The sequence below is a fragment of the Diachasma alloeum genome, unplaced genomic scaffold (genome assembly GCF_001412515.2).
Source record: "Diachasma alloeum isolate Michigan unplaced genomic scaffold, Dall2.0 Dall_scaffold_00359, whole genome shotgun sequence".
Taxonomy (NCBI): domain Eukaryota; kingdom Metazoa; phylum Arthropoda; class Insecta; order Hymenoptera; family Braconidae; genus Diachasma; species Diachasma alloeum.
Genome location: NW_021680498.1, coordinates 1,223,959 through 1,246,501, shown reverse-complemented (window position 1 = coordinate 1,246,501; position 22,543 = coordinate 1,223,959). Strand labels below are relative to the sequence as shown.

General features: G+C 38.4%; 1 protein-coding gene across 1 annotated transcript in view; it reads left to right on the top strand.

Annotated features, from left to right (window-relative positions):
• The window catches only part of LOC107041203 (RNA/RNP complex-1-interacting phosphatase), a 33,327-nt gene that overhangs the window by 3,640 nt on the left and 7,144 nt on the right, over positions 1 to 22,543 (top strand). Inside the window, exons 3-5 of the mRNA XM_015261644.1 lie at positions 13,873 to 13,898; positions 14,256 to 14,343; positions 15,069 to 15,148. Coding sequence (XP_015117130.1) covers positions 13,873 to 13,898; positions 14,256 to 14,343; positions 15,069 to 15,148 — 194 coding nt within the window. The remainder of the gene's footprint in view (positions 1 to 13,872; positions 13,899 to 14,255; positions 14,344 to 15,068; positions 15,149 to 22,543) is intronic.

The following is a 22,543-nucleotide window of genomic DNA, read 5'->3' as shown; positions in this document are numbered from 1 at the left end:
ATTGAGACCGGTTTTGGGAGATATATTCTGAATATTCATTCGGATCATTTGATCAATACTATTTTAATTTTTAATTTCACTGAAATAATTTTACTGTTAATTTTCACCCGGAGAAATGATTCATTTTAATTGAATAAATTTACTCGGGCTTAAACTGGATTTTTACGGGGATTTTTTCAATTCATCGTTCCATAAAATATAGTTTTCTATCGGAGAATTTTTTAAATATAAACAAATATTTTCTTGCTCGACGGAAAAACTCGATTAATTCAAAATGAAATAATTGAAGAGTTTAATTCGACTGAAATCCGTCATTTCTTAGGGTGCGTTCGCTTAGAATTTGAATAAAAAAATTAGTCTGGTATGAACGTCATACCCAGTTTATATTGTCATAAATTTGTGGGGGGAAAGAGGAATTCAGATTGCGTTTGTTTGGATTTGAGGTAAATTGAGACCGGTTTTGGGAGATATATTCTGAATATTCATTCGGATCATTTGATCAATACTATTTTAATTTTTAATTTCACTGAAATAATTTTACTGTCAATTTTCACCCGGAGAAATGATTCATTTTAATTGAATAAATTTACTCGGGCTTAAACTGGATTTTTACGGGGATTTTTTCAATTCATCGTTCCATAAAATATAGTTTTCTATCGGAGAAGAATTTTTGAAATATAATCAAATATTTTCTTGCTCGAAGCAAAAATTCAATTAATTCAAAATGAAATAATTGAAGAGTTTAAATTAATAATTTTACTGTTAATTTTTAATGGAAGAAATGATTCATTTTAATTCAATAAATTTATACAGGTTTAAACTTGATTTTTATTGTTGCTAAATTAACGAAAAAAGGTTTATTCGCTTCAAAAAAAAAGTGTCCCAAATTAAGACGTCTTTAGCACACTAATTTCTGCAGTGATTTTTTCATTTATCACATTTTTCATTTTTCCCTTCAATTTAATGAATTTATTCAGTTCATTCATTTCAACAAAAGGCGCCAAAATTTGTCGTTGCCTAAAATACAGTTTTCACTTCACAAATAATTTTTCAAATACAAATATTTCAAATTAAATATTGTCTTGCTCAAAATAAAAACTCAATTGACGAAAAATGAAATAATTTCTTAGAAGTTGACGAGAACGAATTCATGGACACGTGAAGATCTATTACTCGTATAAAATGAAGAGTACAATTCCACTGAAATGCGGGAACGCGTCACTTCTGCAGTTGCATTCATTATTTTTAGTATCGATTTCCAGAAAATTTTGAGCGATGCGTCAAGTCAGTTGATTGGCGATGCCCATAAGGCCCCCCTCAGGGGGCCTCACATCGTTAAAACTCCCTTCAAGCGGATGAGTTTGAGCCGTAAACAATCCCTCATTCATCGGCCGCCTCGATCCAAAAAAATGCCATTCAATTTCCGAAATTCCCGCGTCGTCAGACCGATAAAATTTCCCTTATTACGCCAACAACTGAGTACCTCCTCAATGAACAAGATGAAGTAGTTCCTTAATCCGTTGTTATTCAAACGTAAAAGAGGATTTGGTGGGATTATGGTAATAATCAATTTGTCCAGATAGTGACACCGGTTATGATGTTTATACTCGACTATCTTGTTTCCCTGCGGATTATATCCGAAACATGAGCATTGAGTTGGTTAGTGTCGTCTTGTGCTCGTCATTCTCGTCGTAAATGCCGCCATATTCGCTTATTACACGCTTCGACAAAGTACGGTTCATTATCTTATGGGGAGAGTAATGAGTCGGGTGATGTGTACCAACGATGGAATCTAAAGTACGTGGATTGACGCTCGGTGGATGCTGCGGCCGGGGACCCCCTGGGGTTTGCTCCCGGGTGAGAAGTACTCAGTCATTGATTCTTCGCGTGTCTCGCGTTCCGTACATCTAGTTGAGTTGATTCAATCCGAATTGACAAGATTTTTTTGATGATTTGAATTGTTTTTGTCTGGGTGATGACAATTAAAATTTGTGGCTCGCAGAATGATTTTGATTTTGAGACGGTCGTGACTCTAATATTTGTGGTTTTTAGAATGAGAAAGTGTTTAGATGAGGGCAAAAGACGGGGGAAAGGGCGCAACGCAATTTACGCCGGATAAGCTTACCGTAATAAACGGTTAATATTTATTCATTGTCTACTTAGACATTTCTCACTTAATTTGATTTTTGCTCATTAATATTTCTCGATTTTTTTTAATTTTATAATTAACATATTTCGTTATCTAAATTATTTTATCATAAGTTCCTTTGTATTGATTCAATCGTCTGAAAATATTAGAATTACTGTCATTAAAGAAATGTCCTGTGAATATTCTTTTCTCTTCCACGCAAATTAGAATGGAAATATTCCCAAGTCAAGCATTAGCTCAATAAATTGATGACAAAAAAGTTATATTCTTTTTTTTTAAGAATTATTAGTGAAGTTCTCTTCTGCTAAATATTAATTATGGTTAATTAGTGATTCCAACGAAAATTGACGGAACAAATTGTTGTTGAGAATTTCTTCCACAAATTTAAATGAATTTTCTATCATTTCCATTCTTTTATTGATTTCTTAATTGAAAAATCGTTTTTTATCCACAACTTCCTGAATTTTTAATCAGCTGTGGAAGGATAATTATTCCTTCGAGGACATCAAGTCCTGTAAATATTTTTTGTGAGAATATAGTTAACTAAATTGATGACAAAAACGTTGCATTCTTTTTTTAAAAGAGAATTATAATTTAAGTTCTCTTTTGCTAAGTATTAATTATCGTTAATTAGTGATGCTATCGAAAAATGTAAAAACAAATTATTATTGAACATTTCTTCCGTAAACTTGAAATAATTCTCTGCCATTTCCATGCCACAACAAAAAATCGTTAATTTTTTTTTTTCATTTCATCAAATTCGTAATTAATTTTTTATCACTTCCTTTCTTTTATTAATTTCTCAATTAAAAAATCGTTTTTTATCCACAACTTCCTGATTTTTGATCACCAGTGGAAGGATAATTATTCCTTCGAGGACATCAAGTCCTGTAATTTTTTTTTTTGAGAATATAGTTGACTAAATTGATGACAAAAAATGTTACATTTTTTTTTTAAAGAGAATTATAATCGAAGTTCTCTTTTGCTAAGTATTAATTATTGTTAATTAGTGATGCTATCGAAAAATGTAAAAACAAATTATTATTGAACATTTCTTCCGTAAACTTGAAATAATTCTCTGCCATTTCCATGCCACAACAAAAAATCGTTAATTTTTTTTTTTCATTTCATCAAATTCGTAATTAATTTTTTATCACTTCCTTTCTTTTATTAATTTCTCAATTAAAAAATCGTTTTTTATCCACAACTTCCTGATTTTTGATCACCAGCGGAAGGATAATTATTCCTTCGAGGACATCAAGTCCTGTAATTTTTTTTTTTGAGAATATAGTTGACTAACTTGATGACAAAAAATGTTACATTTTTTTTTTAAAGAGAATTATAATCGAAGTTCTCTTTTGCTAAGTATTAATTATTGTTAATTAGTGATGCTATCGAAAAATGTAAAAACAAATTATTATTGAACATTTCTTCCGTAAACTTGAAATAATTCTCTGCCATTTCCATGCCACAACAAAAAATCGTTAATTTTTTTTTTCATTTCATCAAATTCGTAATTAATTTTCTATCACTTCCTTTCTTTTATTAATTTCTCAATTAAAAAATCGTTTTTTATCCACAACTTCCTGATTTTTGATCACCAGCGGAAGGATAATTATTCCTTCGAGGACATCAAGTCCTGTAATTTTTTTTTTTGAGAATATAGTTGACTAACTTGATGACAAAAAATGTTACATTTTTTTTTTAAAGAGAATTATAATCGAAGTTCTCTTTTGCTAAGTATTAATTATTGTTAATTAGTGATGCTATCGAAAAATGTAAAAACAAATTATTATTGAACATTTCTTCCGTAAACTTGAAATAATTCTCTGCCATTTCCATGCCACAACAAAAAATCGTTAATTTTTTTTTTCATTTCATCAAATTCGTAATTAATTTTCTATCACTTCCTTTCTTTTATTAATTTCTCAATTAAAAAATCGTTTTTTATCCACAACTTCCTGATTTTTGATCACCAGTGGAAGGATAATTATTCCTTCGAGGACATCAAGTCCTGTAAATATTTTTTTTGAGAATATAGTTGACTAAATTGATGACAAAAAACGTTGCATTTTTTTTTAAAAGAGAATTATAATCGAAGTTCTCTTTTGCTAAATATTAATTATCGTTAATTAGTGATGCTATCGAAAAATGTAAAACAAATTATTATTGAACATTTCTTCGCCAAACTTGACGTAATTTTCGTGCCATTTTCATTCCGCACCAAAAAACCATTAAATTCTTTCATTAAATTTCATCAAATTCGTAATGAGAGTCTTCCCGAACCAATAAAAACCCACTCACCAGTGTTAAAAATCCTTGATTTCCATACACTTCCCGATCGGAATGTCCATGAGACTATTTTTAATCCGAAAAATTCCATATTCGAAAGGGTGGTCAAGTGAGGTTCGACGCATTCCAGGGTTATCACAATGAAATTAATCAAGCCTCCACCATACGCTTGGATTCCGTGGCCATCAGTGGAGGAAGGCCGCTCCCCCCACCCCGGAGCCATATTTTATTAAGAAACAATTCCAAGAAGCACTGAACATTGAATATAACTCTGCGAGCCGGAAGCCAGCGACTCCGAGATTAAAACTTTTATAATTTCTCCCCCAAGGTTTGTTGACACGAAGGCAACCAAACTTCTCCCTGAAACTCAATTGTCCCGACCCCTTGACGTTGAATGCATTGAACGGATCCAGCCATCTCCATTGGTGAAAGACAATGTCCTGATACTGGGACAAAGATTCTCCGAGTTAGTTAGCTGCGCCGAGTGTAACTGAGAAGTTTCTACGATAATAATCTGAATGTAGGGTGACTGAAAACAGAGATATCACCCACGTAGAAAGACAATCCAGGGGTACCCTTTTGGTGTCACATCTGCAGTTTCTACAGTTGATTCATTAATATTCCCAACTGTGCAGAAATGACACCGAATTTGGACACCTTGTGGACCCGCTGGAAAGGTCTCTGTTTACCGTTTATGCATACCGGCGATACCCGCTGATCGTGGGAGGTATGGATCGCGGGAAAAACGAGAAATAAAGATCTGAAAAATAACCGAGTCGTCGGGGTTATTCAGAGAAAATTTTTTCGAATGACGGGCTTTGTAAATTATGCGTCCGCGCGTCGTTTTTCTTTCGAGCTCTCACCCTCATGTTTCATTTTTTTCCTCTACTTCATCGGCGGAGATCATCTGATTAGCTTCCTCAGGTGCTTTTTGAGAGAATTTTGGGTGAAAAATGATTTGTTGAAGTGGAATAAATAATGCGGGGAATTGAGACGTTTGCGTCCTCGAATTTAAGTCATTTTTGAGATTGATTGATTTTTCTCCCATCACTTACGAGTGCCAAATAATTTTTATTGGATTTGCTCATTTATTTTTCGCCAATGGTCGACCCCATCGCTTAAATTAAGACGTCAGGTATTTTTAAAATTACGAAATAAATCATGAGCAATAAAATTCCCCAAAACTTCTTCAATTTGTCATCTCCGATAATTGAAGATACCCAAAATCCCCTAAATTCCGCTCCATAAATGTCTCGAAATCCGTGACAAAAATGTCTTAATTTAAGACACTACCTCCCGCCCCGAAGGTTAATTACAAACTGACGTATCATATTTCACTCACAAAGTACTTAAATTGTTGAATGAATTTTATTGGACATCCACAAAAGTCTCAAGATGTTGAAAAATTTACTTTTTACCATCGTCAAGGCGCCGGATAAATGCGAGGCTCGGGCATTTTATTCCCCAGAAATTTACGGATTAAAATTAATCGCCTGATAACACATCGGGGTAATTAAAACCGCGTGGGCGTTAAAGTTGCTGTGGTTTTCTGCAATGGCGCATTCACTTGATTTACACACTTGACTCTGGGCTGAGGGGGGGCAAAAGAGGGAGATGTCACAAAAAGCATTAAGATCACGTTTGCCCTTTTGCTGGGTATTTACAACGACTACTCTAGCTTGATGTCCTCAAAGGTATAATTATCCTTCCACTGGTGATTAAAAATTCAGGGAGTTGTGGATAAAGAACGATTTTTTAATTGAGAGATCAATGGCGGAGTGGAAATAGCAAAAAATTACTTCACATTTGGGGAAGAAACGTTCAACAACAATTTGTTTTGACATTTTTAGTTAGAATCACTAATTAACAATAATTAATTTACGAAAAAAAATAGAATATAACGTTTTTTTCATCAATTTATTCAGCCACGCTTGACTTCGGATTATTTCCATTCTAAATTGAATATTTTTAGAAAAAAACACTCATGGGATAAGATATTTCAACGATAATAATACCAACAATTTCAGGCGACGCATGACGGAATAATTTTGGTAATGAGATATGATAATTGGAAAACAGGAAAAAAATGAACGAGAATAAAAAACTAATGAATAAAAATCACGTTGAATGAGAAATTAATTCAGGACAAAATGATCTGAACAATAAATGAATATTAAGATTTCATTGATTTGACTTGACTTATCCCGCGGAAATAGCATTCCGGATAGCTGAAAAAAAAATTTCCCCGCGTGGCGAACCAACCGGGGTCGAAGGTGAAAGCACTTGACCGCAACTCCCATCGGAATACCTTCGATTACCTTCACTTCCCCTCTCTCAATATTAATTTCTGGCGCTAGAGTCTGGCCGCCCGATGCCCCGCTGTCATCCACGCCCCGCCGAAACTCGATTTATTGTTTTTCCATGAAGCTGGACAAGCGATACGTGTTATTAGCAATGTTAAGTGTTTGTTTAACGCCCCGCAGAGCCGAAAGTCCCTCCACTTCGCCTCCCCCTCATTGCCGGCCTGAAAATAAAAAGCGCCGGAGAAAAAAGTCCCACGTGTGCAGCATTAGGTGGATATTATTTCATTTAGTTTTCCTTTTGTTTCATTCCCAGCGTCTCAACCGATAATTTATGCCCAAGTTGGCGAGAGCAACTTCGATGACTTTGTAAAATATTACTGATGCCAGTTTTCGGAGATGTTATCGTCCCCCCCATACCGACACCGTTCCTCTTTCCACTTGTGTTTTGTTTTTCCACCGCTGGTACCTCCTCTCCATGAGAAGTTTGTGTACTTCGTCTGAAGAATCTGGCGCCGGGGGTCTGTCCAGGCTAGAGCTGCCCCTCTATCTTCGACTTGACACTCAATTTTTGACCCTCTGGTGTCACTAGCGCCACCCCGGGGTGTCAATGTCCTTTCATTATGCCCTTTTGCCTGGCAGATTCGATATTCCTTTTTCAGTTAATAGTTTATAATCATTCTCATTGCAAAAAGCAATACCACCGATGATAATCATGTGTCCCAATTTAGCTGTTAAATTTTGATACTGCAATAAATGATTTGCTCATGTTTTAATTCCTATGCGCACTGAATAAGATTTTAATCATAATTACAATTCAGTTCCTTCTAGAACATACTTTAGAGTNGAACACACTTTAGAGTGTGAATTTCTGGAATTCAATGTTTGTTGATACTCTGGTAAAAGTGCGTGCCCACACTGTTATCAATTTTTAGTTAATTCACACGGTAATTCAATTAATCTGTTGTTCATCTCATCAATATAATTCCGTGCTTAGAATATTGTCATCTCGTGTTTTCAGCACCAAATTAAAAATTAAAACTTCATTTGGAATATTGAGTCACAGCTTATTTTTATTCATATCAGAAATTTTGTATTTGGATATTAATATTATTGGCTCAAAGTGAAAAAATCGATCATCATTTTCACTATATTGCATTCAGATTCTCCGATCCTTACCGTCAAAAATGTGAGATAATCTCATAATTCTAGCTGTTAATTCTAATCAACTTTGTTCGAAGAAAACCTTAGTAAACGCGATATTAAGAAAGTAGAATTATTCGATTTCCCTCTGAGCCGAATGATTTGGGCAATTATGATTCGTTTATTCATGATTCATAGAATGGTATTCAATTCCCTTTTGTTTGTCAGGCGGGCTTCATGAAAATTCGACGCAAGACGATTGCACTCATGAAAACCGCCTTATTTTACCCATTCGTTCGAGATATTACCCACATGTTTTTTAAAAGAAAGGATTCACCTCTCGACGAGGACTCTCGGGCTTTAAACACCTTGAGGACTTCGGGAGCATAGGGGTGAGACGAATGACACTTTTGTCTATTTTTATACGTCGAGTGATCAGATAAGACTGGCTTCCAGGAAGCCCTGCGGTAGCCAACTATTTCCCTTTTTCGAGACCTGTAATCTTGTCAACCGATCGTTCCTCTTAAATTCATTTTCGCGCGAGTTCTACAAATTCCGATGGCGGGGGAAATGAGGGTGAAATCGCGGTGTCGGGGTTATCCGTGAAATCTAGCGAAGGGGTAGCATTTTTTTTATTGATGATCTGTCTCGAGTCATGAGGGCGCTATTCTGTGAAATACAGAAGTTGTAATTTTAGGTGAAAATTTTGAATTATTTAGCCTATTCGTGCTTGTCAGACAGGTTATGGCTTCGTTGATACAGAGACGCCACCGACAGGTGGCGCAGTAGTTAAATACGTCTTATGGTATTAGTCTTACCATTTGCTTTATTAATTTTTTTATGAATAAATGAATGAATGAATTGATAAACATATGAAATAATTCAAAACCATTGCAAAAATCAACTCCCACATTTTTTTCAATTACTTCTGAAAAACGAGTGTCACAAAAATTCGTGTTCAACGAATTAATATTTTGAGAAAATTATTTCCTAGTCTACTGTCTGCGCATCACTTATCAATTGATTCCATGTGTCTAGTTTATTGTCTAGATTTAATTTAAGAAGTAGAAGTTGAGGGTCCACGATCTCCCACATATCCACGGTAGAAATTACCTTGAATCCACGGGAAAACGTCCCGCACATCCCCGGTAGCGTGTGAATAGTCACTGCCAATCCAAAAATCCCATTTTGCCCCATCTCCCCTATTCTCCGGCTGCTGAAGTAACGAGAAGATATATTTGTGGCGGTGGCCTTTATGCCACTGGCACATAAATTTCACCGAAATGTCGCGCACACATGAACCACCTGCCCCCCCTCTCCATTTTGAATCACGAATTTTTCTTTTCCTACTCGTGCCACTGCGTCCCCGCCCGTTTTCCCTCCACAGGACTTTCACTCTCCTCTCCGTCTCCAGTCCCCCCATCTGCTCCTTCTTGCGATGATTCCTGGGAGCCGTTTTCTGTTTACAAAAATTTCACAACGGTGACATTTTTTTGGAAAAAAAAAACGAGTCGACGACGAATCGCCAAATTTATTGCTCGACCTTCTCCCTTTTGTCGGCCGTGTGCAATTACTTTCGCGTTCTAGGCCCATCCGTCTAGGGTTAGTAGGCGCTCGGCAGAAAGAAAAAGAAAGAGAAGGGAAAAGAGAAAAAATACTTCGAAGGCGTGCATGTACACGAGAAGAATGGGAAAGTGTAGGGCTCTTTGGGGATGGCCTTTAGCGGCATTCGAATGGGTTTGGCACGGTCAATCGCACCGGAAGTTGTTGTATGGTTAAATGGGATGAGTAATGCGGGAAATTCCTCTCCGAATTGTATTCAACATCTTCTGAAATGTCCCGAGACATTTGTCAAGAGAGAAAAAATTGAAACATCAACAACAAAGGAACATCCGTTTTGTCCCGATTGTTCTGGACATTTTGAAAAAACAAATTTTTCGTTCATTATGTTCCACATTCGCACATTGGAGAACATGGCGCCGGAAATCAAAGTGTTTATGTAACACGAAAATTATTTAGAAATTTTGATTTTCGAATTATTTTTATCAGATGTTTTTCCAACTATTGAAACAATATTAAAATGTAATAAATAAATCAAAACGTCTTGAACACATTAGCATTCACAGTGCGTCGGTGAACCCCATCACCTTCCGAAACAAAAAAACGCAATAAAAAACAAAAATTCAAAATATTTTTCGAGAAATTCAATCTCCACGTTTGACCCAGCGATAATCGCTTTCACGGAAAATTGGCGGTGAAGTTAACGGGTCATTGTGTGAATGAAAGTGCCGGTGCCAGGAAAGGGCGTGTGCTTGATGTATAGACGAGGCGCCGTTAAGCCATTTTCGCTTGGAACCACCTTCGGACAATAATGGGCCCATGCACCCAGCAAACGGTGTCAGAAGGACCGCGAGGGGGCGAGTCACAACGGCCGAGAAACAAACATTTGTTTAAACGTTCCGACTCGTTCCAAGTGTTCACCTACCTGACGATCGTTAATCTTGTCTTGATGCTGGCCAAGTGAATCCTCCCGGTGAGATCGTTAAACTCGCTAAAACAATCAGACCCGAGTCCCTGAGAGGTCGAGTCCTCCGAGTGTTTGCGTAAAAGGTCAATCATCGGATAGATCAATTAAAGAAGAAACTTGCGGGGAAAATTAATGAGAGAATTTGTTAATTTTTCAAAAGGTTCAGGGACTCGACTTTTTGTACCTTCAAAACTCAAAAATGCAAGAGAGAAGGGCCGGGGTGCCTCGTTTATCCTGGGAGGACCCCCTGAAGCGGTGGAATTGGTCAGCAGAAAATATTTTTAATTTTATTACCGCCTGTAATATGGAAATTCAGCGATGCCAGTTATTAGGTGTGAATTGAATTATAGCAACAGGGGCTTTTGTGGCCTCGTTATTATTTATCCAGTCCTGGGGCAGTTGTTTACAGCTAGGGTCTTGAGACAAAGAGAGAGGGGTCACAGGGCGATGGTGACACGAGCAAGATTTAGAATAGTATAACCCACTGAGATAACTAATTGGGGTATGGGGAATAATAATGGGGGGAATGGGGCGCCTGTCTGCTAGGTCATTCTTTACATTCTTTGGGTTTTCGATTTCTGGGTTTTAATTAATTTAAATCGGTGTTTAAAAGGGGATAAAATATTCTTGGGATGAATTTGGAAATTTATTGGGGGGGGGGGACTATTCCGATAGACGGCGGGTATAGTGGAAATGGGGTTGGAAATTTTGGGGGTTTTGGACTAATTATCTCTCATATTGATTCAATTTTAATTCACTCCTTTAAATTTTTAGGTTTCAAAATATTTGGTATCGGTTGGGCGTCCGCTGTCATCTTGGGAGGTTATGGTGACTCTGGTTCAGGGACGCCACCGCGAGGTGGCGCCGTAGCCCAACGCAACTCATGTTATTCTTAACATTCGTTCGGTTTTTAGAATTTAATTAATTTAAATCGGTGTTAAAAGGAGTTTAAAATATCCTTAGGATGAATGTGGCAATTTATTGGGAAACTGGTTCGATAGATGACACGAGATATAATCCTGCAGATAGTGGGAATGGTGTTAGAAATTTTGTTGACTTTGGATTATTTGTCTATCTCATATTAATTCCATTTTAATTCATTAATTCAAAGTTTTATATTTCAAAACATTTAGTATCCGTTGATCATCAGCGGTCCTCTAGGTAGGTTATGATCATTTGGTTGAGGGACGCCACCGCGAGGTGGTGCAGTAGCCAAATACAATTCATATCGCTACAATGATGTTACAATTCATTTTAAAAATATCCAAGAGCAATATCCGAAAATTGTCAAATGAAAACTCAAAATTTTTCCGACCCCCTCGCCAAACCTCCACATGGCATTTAATTACCAAAATTTATCGTTGAGATCTTCGGGATCTTGGGGACAGAAGGTGGACATAAATAAAGTTAAGAAACAGTGAGTGCCCGATGGTCCCCCGCGGTTGCCGCTACTATTACGTCCCCTGGACCGCCCCTGCGTTCTGCAGAAGTGCGCATATACCCCGGGTACATATTGAAAATGGAAGGGAACCTCCTGTTCGACGAGGTCCTTTCCAAAATGCCGGGCGGCCGGCGATAAAAAAAAGTCAAGAGAAAAAAAAACAGAGGAATCTCCGCTGGACGGCTTACCATCACCGGCAAGATGATATCTCCCAGCGCTAATGGGCAATTCGTCGGACACAATGGGCTACAGCGCCCATCACCGTTGCGAAATCCGAGACTAATCGAATCGTTTGTTGATTGATTTATTTGGATGAATTTCGCGCAAATATTTTTTACGATTCATGCTTTTTTTGCATGTCAAACGCGGAATGAAATGAGTTTGCAACAAATTTTGACAGCTACTTGTGGCAACTCATGATACCTGATGACAAAGATTTCGATTAATTATATTACGTTGAAGCCATTCCCTGGAACGTCAAATTAAGCATAAAAAATGATGACGACTTCCAGGGGTGAAGTTTCGGAGTCAAACGGCCAAAATTTATCGCAGTAACTGTTCAACTCAGATAACCTCTCCAAACGTACCCGTCGTACTGCTCCTGATGGTCAATTCAGTATCAGTAAAACGTTTGAGACGCTGTCATCCTCACACACGGGAGGACAGACAGTGCGACGGCTACGGCACAATGCCCCCTCCAACTTTTTCCATATAATCCTGATTTAGTCCCGACCGTATATCGTACTGAGGGTCGTGAAATTGAATGGTTGAAATCAGCCCAGTGGATATCCTCCTTCGTTTTCCTCTCGTTTTATCTCTCACATTTGTCTTTTTTTCTTTCACGTGATTTTTTTCCATGACCATTTCTCATACACTCTGAGCAGACCGGGTAATGAAGTGGGCGGTGTTTTTCAATGTTAATTCGAAGTTGCATTATACATGTGCTCAACAGGAAAAAAAAATGATGAATAAAAATCGAGAGGAATGATCGAAAGTGAGGGTGGTGGGTCACGTGAGCATTAGAAGATGCGTCTCACGCCTCAGTTTTTACTGTTTTTATAACCTGGAATTATTGCGTTGGCGCACGATAGGTCAACCTGGCTCCTCGGACGGTTATTAAAGTCGACCAAACGTATGCCCATTTTGCCGTAGTGTAACCATAACACAGGGATGTATTCGCAGATAGGAATCTTGACCGCCCAGCCAATCGGATAGTCCTCGCTGACTCCAAACCCCGTTATTATCATTAGCCCACCCAAGCTATTGCCGGGGCGCAAAATATTCTTCCTTATAGAAACGAGATTTTCAATTTAACCGTACGCTGGGTATACACCCAAATCCACCCCTCCTTTGGGAGTCTTCTTCTAATATGCTGCATAGATCCGCTGAGGGATAACACTCATAGCCCATCATTCTTCTTGCGAATTAGTTAATGAATTGGTGGGCATATGCGGAGACAAAAGTTGGTGAAAAATTACCAAACGAGTCAAGTAATCGAGCGAAAAATTCTCACTTCATCGTGAAATGTTCATGTCCAACTCATCAATACTTTACGAAATTCGGGTCTTCTCCGGAATTCTTGGTCCAAGCCATTCGTCCTTTAGAGGCAATACGTTAGGCTGAATAAATAAGTTTAGCGATATTAGCTCGGGAGATAAAGGCAATCATCAAAAGTGTGACTTTGGTCTCTCCTGTTATCGTCAGCCTTCGTCACGTCTTGTTATTGGATATACCAAAGGGGTTAAGCCTAATCGATCACTCGCCGCCGTGATCACGTTCCTGTGGGGCCAGACAGGGCTTGTGCCTGGTTATCCACTCACCACACTATTAATTATCACAAGTAGACGATGACTCTGCGTTTCATGACACGATGATTCGACAGCAGCACGACCCTCGATCCCCTCCCAGTCGCGGATTACATGTTTATTTGCATCACTGAAAGTTGAATTCCGCGTTTATTATTTATCATTACGAGCTTGATCTTCTGGTTTGACTGATATTCTCTCTCTTTCTGTTGCAGACGATAAAGACACCGCCAACGAAAGAGTAAGTATTCTATTGGATGACTGATAATTTTTTATGACTCCTTTATCCATTATTGAAACTCTTTTATCATCAAATGAATCCCCAGATGAGCTGGCTAACAGTTGCATTCAGACGAAAGCTAAAGAATTCAAATTCAAATTCTCAACTTGTCATAAAGAATATCGAACGCTTCACATTGACATTCCCAATTTTTCAAACGATTCCTAAAATCTCTCACCGTCTCAACAATTCATTTTATAGCATTGAAACCCGTGTCACTTTTCATTTTACGATATGAATAATACATTTACGAGGCACTCGATTCGTTGTTGTATTTCACCATGTAATACCACTGAAGTTTACAATCCATTATTACAGATTCACAATTCCGTTACTGTTGGAGGCATTTCCGAAGCTCAAGTTCGTCATCGATTTGACCAACACCATGAGATACTACGACAAGAATGTAAGTTACAACCTTTGTTCAAATTAATTGTTTTGTTAATTAGTTCTCCAACTGAAACGAAGTCCTTTCATCGCGTGGAACCTTCTCAATTACTCAATTAGTTGCTCCTAATAATCCTTAATGAAGACTGACTGAGACTGACTGATCTAAGGTTCAACCACCGCGATGAAAGATTTTTTGTACGATCGGAGTAAGATGACTCTCATAGGCAGAAGACAGCCCGAAGAGTCTCATTCCCCGAAACAAAAGGCCCACCACAAGATCACAATCAGAATCCTCTGGTATTTCACGTATAACGTTAGACACTATCTCGATCCTAATAAAGTCTTCTCCCGTGCATCATGATAGATCTATCCACCAATAAACTGTGATGGCCCTCTCTCTCATACGAGTCTCAGCTATCTCAATCGAAGCCCTAATAAGGTGAAAGCGTTATTAACTCGGGAAATATCAATCATAGGATTCGGTGTTTTTTCTTGTTTAGTTTTATAACAGACCGGAATGAAGAAGGTTGAGGACCTCACCTGTGACTTCAGGTCGCATCGTGTTGAACATCGTGAGATACCTCGGTCTGTACACGAGAGTTATCTTATCTACTTGTGATGCGTCACTTCAGTCCACTTCATTTTTCATTTTTATCCACAAATTTATATGTTGTACTGAATCTCTAATTGATTCTCGTTGCTGAAGTGAAATTAATGTAATAAATTTCTCTATTTTCCCAGGAGTTCACAGCGAAGGACGTAGGCTACTTGAAAATCATGGTCCCGGGTCAACAGGTGCCCCCCGAATCCTGTGTGCTAAAGTAAGTTCAAAGTCCCAAAGAAGATATCCCAAGCAAAAGAGATCCCCCCCCCCCAAATAAAAATTTATCTCCGAAAATGCAACGGCAGGGAAGAGTGTCATATAATCGAGATAAACGAGGCGACACGAAGTCGAGTCGTCGAGTCCTCTCTCAAGGGATTTCTTCCTCCTCTCCCACCCATTTTCTTATTCATCCTGTGGCCACACGAATTCGTGCGTGCACGAGATACGTATCGCCTTGAGGAGATCAGTAGCGCCAACTGCCGAGGTAGCACACACACTCGGGGTTTTTGAATATAGAAGGATGGAAAGGTGCCCATAGGGCTGAACCTCATGTGTTGGCTGTGATCTTCTTTGGCGTGTGCCCCCGTGTGGGCGTTAAACCCAACTGAGAACCTTATCCGATCAATTTCAGTCATTTATTTCATTCCTTTTGGTTGGCTTTCGAATAAAGAGAAGGTGAAAATTCAACGGACATCTGTGGTACTAGCGTCAAACATTTGATTATCTGAGTTAACGATTGCATGGCGCCATATCAGGGATCCTCTCCTCATCATGCAGCCAAAAAAGTTCTCACGCAATGATTCCACGCCCATAGGCTCGAGGTACTCGAAGCATGCAGAATGAGGACCGTTGAGGATGCTGAGGCTCCAGCCAGCTAATTAACTGCAATAAACGTCCGATGATTTACCGAATGTGTTTGCCATTTGTATGTGCAGTTGACTTTGAATTGTTTTTTTTTTTGAGTGGCAAACGGTAGCTGTGTAGTCGTGAAAATTTTAGTACCCATATTTCAGTTCGATGCATCAGTAATTTCCAATTTGTGATGGCAATTGTCTCTTTCTGAGTGACACTACCAAAATTGAGCGTTCACGATTCTCCCATCTTCCTCCTCAAAATAAATCTCGAAAGGTATTTTAACTTGCGTTTATATCGGGCAATTCGTGTCGCCATGAATGCCACATATTCGGCATCCGTATTCCATTTAAGATGGTGAGATTGAGATAATTAAAAAAACGAACCATAAAACTTGGCAGGCATATAATTAACTGGATTCTGTATCAAAACCGATAAGATGACTAAAAGAAGGTAGGCGCCATGTAACAGCCGTTGGTATCCTCAAACCCGGGGTTTAATTCTGCATATCTGAGATAGTGCCTCACCTTCTTCCCTGTTTACTCAATTCCCCGTGGTCTCAGCCATTCAACTGATAAATCCAAACGATTTATCCCGACTTCCAACGTCAAATTATGCTGCTCCTCGGTATTGTACCAGCACTTTCCCATGAAGAATCCGTACAGATCACCTTTATTCAACTATGATGATCAACGATAGTAGCTCGTTAGTAGCCATGTAGCCAGCAGGTTGCACCCTTGCAATGCGAAATGAAATGTTAATTGAAACATAAACATGTGTCTCCAAGTCACAGGGGCTCAGGTTCCTCCTCGGCTTTGGTACCCCATTCATCAGCAAGAAAAGTTGGAAATTCTTGAGATGACGGGCTACATGTGGGCGGTTTATTCCACAACGGGTCATTTTATTCATTCGTGGTGTATCAACGGAGGAAACAATTTTTAGATGATAATATTTTTCTTGATGTAGTAGAAAAATAAAACAGCATTTGATAAAACAAACTGAGACAATTACGAATCTCGACACTGAATTACCATGAATTCAAGCAATGATCATCGTAGATTTATAAATAAATCTGGCACCTAGTAGTTTCACATTATTTTGAGGCTTTCGATTCACAAGACTCCTAGAAATATCGTCGCCTCCTTCGACCAAAAAGGACACACGCATGACCAGTGCTCGACCAAGTGCGTGAATCAATGTCCGAATCTGGGGATCCTCTCGTACTGAACCGGATTATTATCGCAACGATGAGTCATCGATGGGGTAAACCTAACCTCACGACAATCTAAAACCTCTCAATGTCACCACTCGCAACTTCCCAAACAAGAGGCTTTATTCTGTTCTAAATTTCAAAGAGAAATGTCTCATTTGAGGAAATTATTTTCTGTCAACTCCAGGAAAACCATCATTCAATACTCAATGCCTTCTCACCCCCGATTTTTCCAACTCAATAAATAACATTTCGTCCGAAAACAGTTTTCTCACGCGAAAAGGATAACCCGAGGTGATGCGTGGGCGTTTTTGGCGCCTGACACCAATGCCGATGTCTTTATATTCAGTTTGAGACAGTCAACATAGGTTTTCGCATGTTCACCGAGCCCGTACCTCGCTGTGTAGTCCACAACATTGGCCATACATCTACCGTACGAGGCGTAACGAAATAGCCTTATTCGTATATGCGATCGCTGGAGATAATGAGGTGAAAAGTGGCGCTGGTGTGTTTCATGGCTGAAGAAAGTAAAAGGGAGAAAAAATCAGACCAAAAAATAAATATTTAAGAAACAAAAATACTCTTCCTCAATCGTTTTTAAGCGTTCATTTCCATGCCTCCTTTTCTCCGTATTATTCATCGCTACGGGGTGCCACGCGCTGTTTTAGAGGCCTTTGCCAGGCTAACGAGGTGGAACCCGTGGCACGCGTTTTTTCTGGCGAATATCCCAGAGCCGGTGGTGGTGGTGTTGCTTCGGGCTTTCTTAAAACCTATCTCAAATATTTTGACATTACCCACTGAGGGTCCCCAGAAGATTCTTTAACATCACAAACGGGAATTAGGAATTAATCCGCTGGGTATTTTACGTGGTGATGGGACAGGAGGAGAAACAATTCTTGACGGGAGTTGTGGGTGGTAAATTAATAATGCGAGGTATGGTTTTTTGGACTTTCTAGCGCCGTTGATTCCTCCCTCCGGGTGTGAAATGACGACAGGTTTGGATGGAGGGAGGGATTTCCATAATATCTGGGACCACCCTGGCGATCTCTTCATCGAAGAGTACAGGAGTTTCCACTCGTTTCATAAATAGTGTGACATTAAGAAATTTTTTTTACTAAAAACAAAACTCATAAAATCTTGAAATACAAGTCACCAAATTCAAGACATTTTTCCCAACGTGAGACCCTCGATAGTCTATCACCCCGAAAACTAGAAACTTTTCTCTTCATGTTGCTCACCGGAATATTCTTCAGAATCCTCAGTATCTAGGACAACCTAATTGACACACATAACGAAACAATTTCCAAAGAAAGATTTATTTACCTTCCACGAAGTGCCCCATCCAACCATATCAAACGTTTTCCCCCCATTGTTTCCATCCTGTCCCGTTGAATTGATCCACGCCAAGAAAGTTAGCTCGATAGGCTAGATGTATTAAATAAGAGCTGAAGTACTCCGTTATGATCGTAAACGCGAGGCGTCAAGTGTCGATTGAGAAACAGTCGTACACCGAGTGTTTACCGAGTACTTGGGTTGCGATCCTCTTTGGTTATACCAAACTGTGAGTCCTGCAAGTACAAGTCGTGCAAACACTATGGGAGAAAAACCCATATACGTTGCGACTACGATCTCAATGGCCGCATGCATTAAACATTTTCAAATAACCAGGCAAGTTGGAGGTTACGAGATCTTTGTTTGGATGAATATCTTGTTGATGATATCCAAAGGAATTTCAACATCAATTCGATAGGCCATCACTCTCGAATTGTCAAACTCACACGCTTTTTTTCAAAGGATGGGGCAAAATGGATCTATAAATTTTCATTTTTTCCGACTCAGTTGCGTAAAAAATATTTTCAAACGTGACGTTTCGTGAATTGTGCCCTTGGATTGCACAAGAGTAAGAGTGAGTAGAAGAGTAAATTGTTGAGGAGAAAAGATGCAACACGGATGGACAAAAGAACTGAAAAATAAAACAGAGAGGGCAAGAGAGCTGGGAAGAAGACGAAGAAGCGTGTGACTCTGGCCGTGCGAACCCTCGGAGGGAGGCGTAGGTGCAGACCGCGTTCATAAGACGCATTCGCGGTCTCAGCAATATTGTGTTATGCAAATTGAAGCAATAAAGATGGCCGGGGGCCCGACGAGCGAGAGACGACAAAAACCGAGAGAATTTGGTCGCTGAAATTCAGCTGCCAAGAGCGACAACTTTGAAACGGGGAGTTTCCCACAAAGTGTACGATCATAAACAATATTTTGATATTCCGATTGTAACTGGTTCGGGCAGCCGAGTGGATCATTAAAGAGGAAATGATTTTTTTTAAACCCTGAGTGGACATTAGGAGGTGAAGCGGGAAGAGTTTTTATTCGGTGAACCGTAAAATTGTCGCGACATTGGGATGAAATTCTCATTTTGTTACGTCTGAGTTCAAATTAATTTTGATTGTGGGGATGGAGTGATTAGTACAAGTAACATGAATTCTACGAAATTTCTAATTAATTGAATCTTGGATAAATTGGATAAAACAAAATGAGACAATTCCGAATCTCGACATTGAATTAAAATTAACTCAACTAATTATCATCGCAGATGTATAATTAAATCTGATACCCAGTAGTTTCACAATGTTTTAAGGCTGACGATCATAAACAATATTTTGATATTCCGATTTTAACTGGTTCGGGCAGTCGAGTGGATCATTAAAGAGGAAATGATTTTTTTATGTTGAGTGGACATTAGGAGGTGAAGTGGGAAGAGTTTTTATTCGGTGAACCGTAAAACTCTCGCGACATTCAGATCAAATTCTCTTTTTTTCGCGCCTGAGGAGTTCAAATTAATTTTGATTGTGGGGATGGAGTGATTGATACAAATAACATGAATTCTACGACATTTTGAATTGATTAAATCCGGGAGGAATTAATTAGAAATTCTTGAAATTTAAAAAGCGCTAAAATTCTAGGGGAAAATCTATTCTGCGCGGTTTTAATTAGCGTGAATAAAAATGTAGATAATGACAGGTCGCTCTAATGTATAAAAATCACGGTATTAATTTGAGGTTTGAAATAAAAAGAATAATAATAATCGTGAAGGATTTGACCCGCCCATGCGCCTTCCACCACGCAGCAACCATAAAATTCATTGGGAATAACCTGACTCGGGGATACGCCGATCATCAAGATCCATCATCGATAACATTGTTACTGCATGCTTGAATGCTTCAGCTAAATTTGAAAAATGAGATAATAATGGACAAATAATGAATTTTGAAAAAGATCGAAATTATACGCATGATCGAAAACTTTCGAATTCATGGGGGAGAGACGGTATTTCCTGAATTACTCAATGAAAAGGTTATTTTTTCGTGGTTAAGATCAACATCTGAGTCACTTTTGTCCTCCAAATATCTCGACTCATCAGAAAATTCATGGAAAAATTTTAATATTGCCATTCAACACTATTTTTCCGTCAAAACAACATCAGAATTACGTAAATTCCAAATTGAATGAAATATCGATGAGATATTTCATCTAAAATGATATATTGGAGGACTTGAATTGATTCAATTCCTGTGCATACATCTAAATAACCGGGTTAGGTGTCGGGAAAGCTGTGAAATCAAAGAGGGAATGATGGAAATTGATGAAATAAGGAGTATTGAAAACGCAGACGCCTCGGCCGTGAAATAGACATCAATATTTATAGAACCCTTCATCAATCAAGTCCAATGGTCACGTCCTATGGGAATTTTTCGGAGAGTTCTGACTGTCAGAATAGTTTTCTCGGACATTCTGGGAATAAAAATCAATCAATTTTAGGGTACGGTAATTTTTTTTAATTTTCTTAATTTATAAAGGAATTACATAACACAAAAATTAATTCAATCAGTTATAAATTGTAATTAATTCAATTTTTTATACATCAATTATTATTAATCAATTATTTATTATTAATTTTAAATTAATTATAAATTGTTATTAATGAATTTAGTTAATTTGTAATCTAAGAATATTGAAAGAAGTACCATAACATAAAATTAGAGTTTCAGTTTATTGCATTTATTTCGAAAGTTTGTTCGTTTTTTTTTCGATTCTCAATAAAGTTTTCGCGGCTTCAAAACAGGGAGAGTCGTTCACACTTTCCATCAAAAATAATACGCATTCCACATGGGTATAGCTATCAGCAAACAAGCACCAATCGCCGGAACGATTTAACGGATCGACTGATGGATCCTGAGTCACTAATAATTCACGTGGAATGGACCATTTATGCTGAACCGTTACGCAGTGCGTAATAAATTTGATGGACTAAACGATCCGGTGGAGAGCCATTTGCCATTCAATATCACTCGACAGGTAATGTCAACAGTGATTCACTGAACTGGTTATATTAAAATCACTCATCCTGTCAATTCTCCGATCTTAATGTTGCGCTGTGGAGGATGTCATCGGGAGCGAGCCGGAAAATTTCATTGAATTCAAGTCTTACTAAAGGGATAATTTTATTTAAGTCTATCAGACATTTAAAAAATGTTGTAAATAGAAACAAATTAATATGGGAGCAACATTTTTATTTATAATAGGTTTGAATCCTTTCATGTGTCTATTTATTCATTCATTCACTGAGAGAAAGAGAATGATGGGGTGTATTGCGTGGTTGTTTGGCTACTGCGCCACCTGGCGGTGGCGTCTCTGCACCAGAACCGCGGACGATTTCCTGAGAGTGAGATAGAAATACTAGTTCACATGATTCATTTATTCAACATCTGATGATCTTCAACTGAATTTGTTTTTCTGGAGATACGCATAATCGTCTATTCAAATACGATTATTTATCACGTTTAGTGACTTGGACGTTTGGAAAAATATTTTCAAGGTGTTGTTTTCAAATCCACAGAAAACTTGAGAATATTCCTTATGATAATTTTGAATTCTTCCGTATATTTATTTATTCATTCATTTCTCGACGGAGAGTGATGGAACGTGTTTAGTGGTTTTGTTTAGCTACTGCGCCACCTTGCGGTGGCGTCTCCGCATCAGAGGGAGGACTATTTCCTGAGAATGAGATAGAACTAGCAGGTCAAATCCGAGTCAATTCGCCACATTCTTTGATTTCAACGCGACAAATGGCCCGAAATGACACCGACGTATTTCCAACCGTCAAAATTATCTCCAAATCCAAAAATCTTGAAAAAAAAATCATGCATTACACCCATCACAAAAAAACCGTCCTCCTTAATTGGAGCACACATCCCCGCGGTATTATTATATCGTCTCAATATGGACCACGTTCGCACCGTTAAACCTCAAGGCGGTACGATCCCTCTGTAGCGGCGGTCACGCATCCCAGCGAGTCATTATGAGTTAAGGGGGGGCACGTGGAATACCCATGGCTCACGGTGTTCCAAGCGATATTGGGGAGGTGTCCGAAGAAAATCGAATAGAATGGTATAAGAGGCAGGAGTGAGTTAGTGTCTGTAATCACGTTAGACTAATCGGTCCTGTAGGGGGTGCATCTCGCTAAAGAGCCCGCTGAGGACTCCCTCCACTCCATCC